At 27.6% G+C, this 10,968-nt stretch overlaps 1 protein-coding gene across 1 annotated transcript; it reads right to left on the bottom strand.

The window, feature by feature from the left end:
- Positions 1-9,836: 9,836 nt before the first annotated feature.
- On the bottom strand, positions 9,837-10,955 carry LOC119682095 (ectopic P granules protein 5 homolog). Its single transcript, XM_038095444.1, has 4 exons — positions 10,584-10,955; positions 10,317-10,517; positions 10,185-10,244; positions 9,837-10,118 (listed from the first exon to the last, which is right to left on the bottom strand). The coding sequence occupies exons 1-4, from the start codon at positions 10,943-10,945 to the stop codon at positions 9,869-9,871; spliced, it is 873 nt and encodes a 290-aa protein (XP_037951372.1). The 5' UTR covers positions 10,946-10,955; the 3' UTR covers positions 9,837-9,868.
- Between the last annotated feature and the right edge of the window lie 13 nt (positions 10,956-10,968).

The raw sequence follows: 10,968 nt of genomic DNA, 5'->3' as shown, positions 1-10,968 counted from the left end.
AAATAGTTACATAAATGAAAAAAATTAGTTAAGTTAATGTAAATAAAAAATAAAAAAGAATTTATAGTTAAATATAAAAAAAAATAATTTTAAATGAAATATTATTAAATTAAATGAATTATTATTAAATAAAATGAATTCTTAAATTATTTGTTATTTACTCCATGAATTGATTTTTCCAGTTAAAATTTTTTTAAATGAAAAAAAGACAGTTCAAGTGGTTCTACAGAATGCATTCTGTAAAAATTAAAATACATTATTTTTTTGTGTATTATTTAAGTTTTCACAATATGGTAATTATATGAAGGTCGGTAGTTTCTGCGAGTTACTGTGAAAAATTGGATAGTTGGTTTTTTAAACCAAAAAGTTTGCAGCAATATTATGCAATACAAATTTTTAAAGTGCTATAATAAAAAAATATTTCTTTATAAAAATAAATCAAATTGTGGTACTTGTGATTATAAAGTTACTGGATTTGAATAGTCCCAATATACTAGATTATATTAATATATATACATCATTTTTAAATTTGATTAGCGTAGGATATTCACACTTCTAGGCTGTGGTTCGTAATTTAGAATTGTTCGTCCTGTCTCATAAGAAAGTCTTCTTCATCAAGTTATTCTTTATATACCTTTCGATCTCATATCTTAAGGATTACATTCCAGCATTGCATGGTTTGTACATAAATTCTCAATGATTAAAAAGTCAATTTTGAATTATATTTTTTGGCTTGATATTAAACTATTTTTAACATATCGTATAATGAATATAATAGCATTGCTAGAGTGTAATATGCTACGTTAGTTAATTATAGAGAAAATTTAAATTTACTTAACTTAATATACTATACGAATATATGCATTAAACAATAACTAATTTTCCAAAAAAATTACAAAAGTTTGCTTAGCAAAAAATGTTTTACAGAGAAATATTGCAAATCATAGTGAATAATCTTTTCAATAAAAGATAATTAAACCAAAGTAATTTAAGAATAATTTATAGTAATAATAAATTAAATAAAAGTATTAAATTAAATAAATTTAAATACTAAAAAAATATATTTAGTACTAATATATAGTATAGTACGTTCGAAAGTAAGTAAGATATGTTAAAAATAGATACCTGTAGTGTGGCCATCGATTAGCTATAACAAGCTATAACTATAGACCTTATGTATCTTTTATCTGTAGACCTTATTATTAACCAACAAGTCCACCAGATTTGAAATAGTGTGATTTTTACCTTTTCATTAAAATGCCAATAAAGACGAAGTAAACTGGACAAACCACAGTATTAAGTTAGAGAAGGACTATTTTGAATAATATAAATAAGTTTCACAAAACTTTTTTTTGATTTTGTTTATAAAAAGCAAATTTATATAAATGTATTTTATATAAATATTATTAATAAATAATACATCAAACTAAGTTAAAAGTAAAAAAACTTTTACGAAAAATACAGTTAAGTTTTTTAATTGACATAATCTTCTAACTCATTTATGGGCCGATACATAATCAGTATCATGCCTTGCAACTAAGAGTATTGCTTACTATATATACGTTTTAATTTATTATATAAAGTATTAAGATTTTTATTAGAATTTTCAAGTGTACTTCTTATTAGTCAACCTAAAATATTTATTAAAATCCTTTTTAGTTTGCCTACGTACAGCTATATCTTCAAATAACATTGACAACACAAGATAGGTATATTTTAGTAGATCTTGTAAAACTAAACGTCTTGCAGAGCGTACACACTAATAAAAAAAATTTTTGTCTGCTCTGGCATGATTCGGTCACACCACCAGTAAGCTATATCTTTCTCGTTTTGATATTTATAAGTGCTTTAAGGTTTAATAGAAACCATTGAAACCATTTCCATTTTTGGAGATGATACTTTTCAGATATTTATATCCTGAACCAGTTAGAGTTTTATAATTTGATATTTGTCATAAAATTATTTACTGAAGCAAAAACAACTTCTTGTGATTAATGATAATTTCCAAAAATGAAAACAAATGAAATATTCCCCATAAAATGATGAATAAGATTCACTTTTTATTTTTAAATTAATTTAATAGTCTTCAAAATATATATCAACATTTCTTTAAATAAATTTGTAAAAAAATTTACAGTTTTATTTTATTAGATAAATTTTAATGTCATAATTGCGCATGATTATAGTTAATAAAATATTTTCTGTAAATAAGCCTAGGCATTTGAATATATAAGAGAGGTGTGAAATCTGTGTACATGAGTTGAATAAATTAATTTGAAATAAAGTTAAGATTATCTATTTAACTACTCGTAAATCTTGTTATATTTTAGAGATATAAAATAAAATAAATATAAAATCGGTATTTTTGTGAGCATTTAAGACTTATAGTAAATTAAGATGTTTATGTATGCATATGTATATAAATTAATAATATATTAAGCTATTATATAATGAATAAAATATTACAATACACATACAATATATTACATGTATTATACATTATACATATATAATATTGATTATATATATATACAATGACGTGTTGCATTAACTTCATATACCTTCAGCTAAAAAAGTACTCGGATTTTGTAAATAAAACACACAAATTTATATTTTATTTCATCTCCTTCAAAATAAGCTCCTTCTGAAGCGATACACATTGGTATGTCAACGCTTAACCCAATCTTCCATACACTTTTCGTAGGCCCGTGCAGGTATGGCTTTTAGTTTCTTCGGCGAATTATCTTTTACCGATTCAATCGACTCAAAACGCTTACCACGAAGTGGCAATTTGAGTTCGGGAACAGGAAAAGGTCGCACGGCGCTAGATCTGGCGAATATGGTGCCTTAGCGATAACAGTGGTGCCGTGTTTGGTCAAAAAATCGCGTACAACAAGAATTTTCCATAGTAAAAATTGCTAAATGCGCTTGAGGTAGTCTCATATTAACAGCTAGTTTAAACAAACTAATTGACAGATGGCGCTTAAATTTGTACCATATATCAAGAAAGGGTGTACCAACATAATAAAAAAGGTCCAACGTTATAAAAAATTTTTAAAAAAGGTTTATTACTTAAGGAGTAGTTATCAAACAATAAAATCCGGGTACTTTTTGAACAAAAGGTATGTAAATCCATTTCTTTTTAACTTTTAATAAATCTTTCTGTCATAATCAATAATTTATATTATATATAAAGTTAAAATCTCATAAAGAAATGGATATATATATATAAAGTTAAAGCAACATAAATTTTAAAAGAGATATATTAGCAATTGATAATTTAATTAATTATAGGTTCAAAAATGCATATTTATAGTTTAGAACGGAAAAATGCCTTATTGTTATAAAATATAGGTCAAGATAACAGATACTAGAAATTTGTTGGAAAAAAATATTTTTTTTTATTTTTTTTATCTGATTTTATCATCAGATTAAAGAATGAAACATATGAGTAAATGTCCTATTCCTGCAGGAACAGATAAGTCATCTGTAGATAAGTCAAAATGTAGATTAAGTAATTTACAACTTTCACTGAGGTGTGATTTTATCGCCTTGGACAACCAATTTTTGTTAATAAAAATATAATTATGTTTTGGGATCAAGTAATTAGATCGGTATGTATACACTAGAAGACAAAGTACAGTTATTTTTACCAAAAACAAAACAGGAAGTTGTGTTAAAGGAACTGGAAGAAAATTGAATCTATTTTGGATCCATATATTGGTTAAATTTGTCATCATACTAAAAAGAAATCACAAACAATTAGTAATACACACTAGAATAATTGAACAGTTTTATGATTAAGTTAGACACGCACCAGGAATTCAGGGAATTTATTATGATAATTGATTACTTAGTTATCAGATTATATTCATATTTAACTTGACTGGAAAAAGTTCTCTTTATTCTAGGCAGCATAGGAGAAATGTGAAGCACTCAGAGACTTTTTCCTATCGGAGCATAGTGAGAATAATCTTGTCATGTATGGTGTAAATGTATGGTTCTTAGCAGACTAAGAAAAGGTAGAGAGGCATTTGCTAATCTATGTATAAAAAGTATGGGGTTCGAAAGTATAAAACGTATATGTGTTTAAAATATTGTACACGTTTTAAATGTTTAGTTTTACTGTATGGTTCTCGAAGGTGGTTTGTAACGTTCACGATTATGTACGAAATTCAAATATTTATCGATTAGTGCCGGCTTCGGATAATTCGGATATATGATTAGTAGAAAAGAAAACTGTGTAGTAATTATTTGGTAAACAAATTGTATAAAGAAAGTACAGTGAAATTTCCCTAACTCGAAGTCCCCTAAGTCAAATTATTTCACAACTCGAACTCCTATGTACGAACTTTGAATTTTCTACAATTCTGCCTTGTATTTTTCCTTCATAAGTCGAATTTCCCTAACTCGAATATTTCTGTAACTCGAAGTAAAAATTTACATAGCTTTTTACCACTTCCTTTTAAATTGTAAAATGGTGAATGGTGGAGTCGTGCTTATTATCAGTGAAGCAGTAGATTTTCAATCATAAACATGAATAAAAGAAATTTGAAATGTCAAATTCCGGAAATTTGAAATGACAATCCCGGAAAAAATAATTTTATTAATAAAGTAGAAAAAGAAGACAAAAAACAAAAAGATGTCGCCGAAAAATATGGAATTCCTTGTAACACCTTATCAACGATTTTAAAAAATAAGGACAACTTAAAAAGAGAGTTCTGTAATAATAAACGTAAACGGATTACAATATGTGAATATGATGACATGGATAAAGCTATGTTACAATGGATAATTACTGCAAGAACAAAAAATTTCCCTCTGTTGGGTAGTATTTTTAAAGAAAAGGTAAAAGCAGTTTGCAGACACAATTTCCGCAAATAAAGATGCGATCAAGACAATTTAAACATTTATCCATTCCAGAGCAAAAGCACCAGATTATATATTCCAATTAAATAATTTGGAAAATTATATAGAAAAAGAACCACATGTAAACAGAAAATCAATACATATAATCGAATATTTCAAATAAATATTATGTATGTATATTCAAATCATTAATACTTTGGAAATTTAAAGTAGAGTTAAAAAAGATAGGTTAGATTAAATATTATACAAATAGAGTAGAGTAAATATTTGGTAGAAAAACCAAAAAAAGTGTTTTCTCTATAACTTGAATTTTTGGAGTTAGGGGAATTTAACTGTAATTGGAAATAAAAATCAGGATTAAGCTAATATCGTATAGAAAATCACAATGCTGACTGATAAAAGTTTTGAACTCAGAACTTAATCATATAGAAAAGATAACAATGAAAAAAGTGCTTTAAGAAAACACTCAATACATTTTACAAGCAATAAACTATCAAGTCACATATAAAAATAAACTTCCTTAATATATGAACAGTGTTTTCCACACCTTATTTTTTTAATATATGAAAATATCTATAAACATTTGCACTGTCATTGCTGCCGTTGTTGCAGATTTATTTTTATTTTATATTCTACATTTCATATTGAAAATAATATAGTATTCAGTATATCAATCTCTATTATTCACGTCGAAAATATGAAACTTTAATTCTTTTCAGATTTTTTTAAAATAATTGATTGGACTTCAGAGTCCGTAGATTATGAACCATCCTAATCCACCGAATATTACGATGACTATATTTCCATAGATCTATAAGTCCATAGAATGTGATTTCTATGGGTTTTGTTTCAGATTCCGTTATGTTTTGATTTATCATTTATTTTATATCATTTATTTATTTATCATTTTGATTTCTTAAAGAGTTGCTATGTGGTTGTTATTGATATGTGGGCTCAACTAATCAAGCAACGTTTTTTTAATAGTAAAAAAAATGTTTCAAATTAATTAATAACTATAATTATTATAATTATAATAATTATTATGTATTATAATTATAATATAATTATTATAACTAATAAATAATATATTTTTATTTGTAATTTATTATTATTTTTGAATTTTATATAATTATTTCATTTGTTTTAATATGTAACTTATAACAATTATTTTTTATACATATATACAAAAATATAGATACAATAGTAGTCTATAAACTTTACTCGCTAATTTACTGGTGTAGAGTGACTAGTAATTTTAAGAGATATAATAAAAACGTATTTTGTCTTCAATTTTAATTTTAATTGCTTCCTAAACAATTGTTGTTTTTTGAAAAAAAAAAGTATAAATAGCGTAGTTCAGTTCCTATAAACGTTAAAGTTTTTTTTAACTCCGTTTCGCGCTTTTCAAAAAATTAAATAATATACTATATATAATATTAAAAATTGTGACAATTATAGTGAGAGTATGATATATTTAAATATAAACGTGATTTCTATTATAATATCATTAATAACTTGTTGTTGTAAAGGATTTTTCATAACGGATGAGGATCTAAATCTCCTTAGTTACAATGACTTAAGCAACTTCAATTATTATCCTTACTATTTAAATGCGGAATTATATGAAAATCCAAAGCCTAAAGGACGTACTTTTGTACAAATAGCACGAGTAATGAATCCCAATCAATACGGACTTAATGGAATTTCATCACGTCCTTATCCATCACAGCCATTTCATCCAGCGGGCGAAAAATAAATTATAATTATAAACTTGAATGGAAATGTTTTTATTAATTAAATACATATACATTAAAAGAAAAGTTAGATAAGAAATTGGCAGAACTTTAAATACTTGCTTTTATAACCTTCTCCTACTGACCTGACAAAGTTTTCATCCGTTAAAATTAGGGACAAAGACAAGTTCGTAGATTTGGTACGCATAAATACATCAATTGTTAATGTGTGCTCAAATTGCGATTTTATCCTCTATAACTTCGTTCATCTTTGCTCATGTCTTAATGCATAAACTAGTTTCAGACTTGACATAGTTGTTATCCGTTAAAATTAGGGACAAAGACAAGTTTATAGACTTGGTACGCATAAATACATCAATTCCTAATGTGTGCTGTAATTGCGGTTTTAACCTCTATGACTTCGTCCCTTTCTGTTCATGTTTAAATGCATAAACTAGTTTCAGACCTGACATAGTTGTCATCCGTTAAAATTAGGGACAAAGACAAGTTCATAAACTTGGTACGCATAAATACATCAATTCCTAATGTGTGCTGTAATTGCGGTTTTATCCTCTATAACTTCGTCCATCTCTGCTCATGTCTTAATACATAAACTAGTTTGATAGTAAGTTTATAGACTTCGCATGTTTGTTCTCATTTACTTGAATAGGGATATAGTGCCTATTCAAATGGATGTTGCTTATTTGCTAGAAGCTTCGTACTTCCACCTTCAGGACGGTCTTTCAGATGTACCGTACAAGTTTTGGCCTATTTGCAGTATTACAGCAGGCTATTATTTCTGCCCAAGTAAGCTTTGGTGCATAACCTTCATTTGTAATTAGAAGTCATAGAATTTGCAATATTTCTTTAAATCTATTCAAATTATTTAATTGATTATCTCATTGTTAACTGAATTTATGCAAAAGTATGCAAAATTAGAGTACAAGTATCTTAACACTTTTCAATAAATTCATTTTATCTGACATGCATTTAATGCACCGCATTATAATATGTGCGTTTATCAACAATAATGTATCTAAAGCACAATGAGCCATGAATACAAATGTAGCTCTTACTGTTAATATTAACAGACTAAGTCTAACTTTTAATGGAGCACACACCTAGCCTTTTTAATATCATTAAGGTATTCGCAGCACTAATAAAAATTTAGTACTTATAAGATTATAAATATTAATATGTTGCATACATATCCATATTAAACCTTTAAAGACGTTCAGTAGCGGATTATGATAAATTTATCATGTACGTGACAGGCATAAATCCATATATAATCGTAACTGATGCTATTTGATATATTTTGATTTGGAATAAAAATCCCAAACATTCATGGCAAACCGCAATGATTTGAAGATGTACTTTTTATTATTATTGAGATATTACGATTTTAAGGATTTCACCGAACTTTTTTTTTAGTACTATTTTTTTTCATTATTATTTTTAAATAATTTAAAACAGATTAATTTAACAATTTAAAGCTTACTTAAATGATTCATATTAATTATTTTCATTGACAATAATTTCGTCATTATTAAGTTATAAGATTTTATTCCTTTAGTTTGTGTACATTCATCAGTAGCAGTGACATGGTTTGTATTGATTTTATTTCTGTAGTTCCCATTGTGATGAGACATATCTGGTGTGGTATATGTAGTGAGGTATATCTGATGTGGTATATCTGGTGTGGTATATCTAGTGTGGTATATCTAGTGCGGTATATCTAGTGCGGTATATCTAGTGTGGTATATCTGGTTTCTATAGTTCCAATCATGATGAGGCATATACAGTATAGACTCCACAGTTCTATGAGATGCAATGGAATAATATTTAAGTATGTCCAAACGCAGCTCCACGAATTCAAACCGGCTGCCAGAGTACCATATGAAGATAGGTATCTTCATGCAGACTCTAAAGTATTTGTTATGTAAGAACAGAAACAACAAATGTTTGAACAAAATTTACTTGCCCAATATATTCGTATTCTAATCGCAACATGATCAGTAAAATTCTCCCTCTATCTTCCATGACTTTGTCGATCTCTTCTCAAGTCTTAATAAACAAGCCAATTTCAACCCGCTTTATATATTTTCATGACCACCCCTTTATTTATTCCTCAACTCAAACAACTCCCCTTCTAACTCTAACCTTATCCAAATCCATGAATTTTAATTTTCTCTTCAAGATATCAAAGTTGATGTCTTAGTATGTAAGTCACTACCTATTAACGTAGCTAATTTTGGAAATTTGAATACACAATTTAAGGATTTATAGAATATAAGATGGAGAGTTATTATCTCATCAAAGGTGATTTGTTATCTTGCTCACATCCCCTGCGGAATGTGGGGACAGAATTCTTCCGCGGTTAGGATTGTTGGTACTACGGGCGGTCAGTTGGCCCACAGCTTCTGCTGTTCTGACCATATGAGCTTGAAATCGTAGTGGTTGTGGTTAATACCCAAACCTACGCGGGAAGAATGTTCAGGTATTTGTTTATCATTCGTTCGGCGTGGTGTTGCGTATTCACACCGGGTGCTACAGCCCACATTGTAGCAGAAATTTTAGACGGGTTTCGCATCTAACCAAAATGGAAGATTTGGTTACATACTTATCTTCATTGGTAAAGGCGGAATAAGATAGGCTATTCCAATGGGGCGTTACTTGACGCTTTGTATTAAGACGTTGTGCTTTTGAGTACCGTAGTATTAGGCCTTTGCATGGCGATGAATACTATATAAAATAACATAGGAAGCTTGTTATCTTGCTCACACTCTATTAAGAATAACTATTATTTTTTGACTTTTTGAATAGCGTTAAAAAGTTAAAAAGATTTTACAAGAAAGGATTGGTAGCGTAGGTATAACAAATACTATGGTACTAAAGGTCTGTGAAAGACGCATTGTTTCTGCTTGCCAAATATCTTCACTTGAATTATTTTTAATTTGATAGATTTTAATTTAAAAGTTTTGTATTAAAATAAATTAAGTAAATTCATTTTGTCCAACAAAAAAAAATAATATATATGTATACATAAATAAATATTAGATATTCAAATAATGTAAGGAAAAGTCAAGTTTTTCGGAAATTTTTTAAATAAATTTTTAATTAATATAAAAAACCTTTACTTTATAAAAATATGAATAGAATGAAAATTTTCGCTGTATTTTATACATACTAAACTAATATGGAAAACAAGTTGTATATATATAAATATAAAAATTTTTTTTCATAATATGTATTAAAAATTAGAGTTAAGGCCATTTAAAGTCAAAATCCCAAACTTCCGGTATAGTAGTTAGAAAATTATCCTGATAGAATAAACTTATTAAAAGACAAACTAAATGTGGCACATCACGCGTTTTTGGTATTTTAGTGTCCTTTATGATATTTACGGCTGTGACTATGGATGGCTTAATATTCTGGTATTTTTTATTAGCCAACAGCATACTTAAATCGTTGAGTGTGCTGGCGTATTGTTGATGAGGAGTATACAATGGTCCACTAATTGAAATATAAAAATGTATAAAATTCAAATTAAGAAATAATAAGAGACAGCTTATTATTTACCTTGTTGTTGGAAATAGTGAAAAAATAATGCAAGCAAGACAACGAGTTAGCACTTTCCGCCTATTTAAATAATCAAAAATATATTAATATTTCAACATAAAATAAATACCATAATATATTTATAAAAATTACTGATTTGTTATTATATCTTTTTTTAATCCGATAGCATTTAGTAAACCTTCTCCCCAGCTTTCCGCTTGCGACGAGAGCAAAGCTAAATAACTACCTAACATTTGCAATGGCTTTTTGGCTACTTCAGTAACAGCTAGCAGTTTACATCCACGTGATATAATAAGTCCCCAAACAATAGCCAAATGTGGTTCAGTATCTGGACTGTTTGTTTATACAGTATAAAACAACTTCATTAATTACATAAATAATTACATAATTATACATTACTTTGTTTTAATATTTTGTATGAGTTGAGCTAAATCCTGTAGAAATGTAATCTGTTCACCAGAGCTTTCCATTTTTTCTAATTTATATAAAATGTATGTGTGTAAGGTTAACAGACATGGTCTGCGTATAATAGGCATCAGTTGTAATTTATCTAACGACATTTGCAGAGTATGCATTAGATTAAGCCAACTAGGCGTATGCCAACTTTTTGACTCGTCTGATGTGCGAAAGTAATGTACTATACTTGACTCAAGTATTGTGTATGTGCTAGCAATAAAAGCGTTCATGTGACCAATAGCAGTTAGAGTATTGCACATAAGTAAATTTCCAGCGGTACAGTATTGTGCTTGCCAGTTAACCATAACGCTTACCATAACACTGTAAA

Source organism: Teleopsis dalmanni, chromosome 2 (assembly GCF_002237135.1).
Source record: "Teleopsis dalmanni isolate 2A chromosome 2, ASM223713v2, whole genome shotgun sequence".
Lineage (NCBI taxonomy): Eukaryota > Metazoa > Arthropoda > Insecta > Diptera > Diopsidae > Teleopsis > Teleopsis dalmanni.
The sequence above is the reverse complement of the archived record's forward strand: the minus strand, read 5'-3'. Positions and strand labels throughout refer to the sequence as shown.

What these genes read in the sequence shown, in the direction of transcription:
- LOC119682095 (XM_038095444.1), bottom strand. Translation starts at nt 10,945, where the DNA reads ATGGTTAACTGGCAAGCACAATACTGTACCGCTGGAAATTTACTTATG. An exon ending in AAAGATATAATAACAAATCA is followed by an intron (nt 10,245 to 10,316) that starts GTAATTTTTATA and finishes TTATTTAAATAG; the next exon opens with GCGGAAAGTGCTAACTCGTT. An exon ending in TCACTATTTCCAACAACAAG is followed by an intron (nt 10,119 to 10,184) that starts GTAAATAATAAG and finishes TATTTCAATTAG; the next exon opens with TGGACCATTGTATACTCCTC.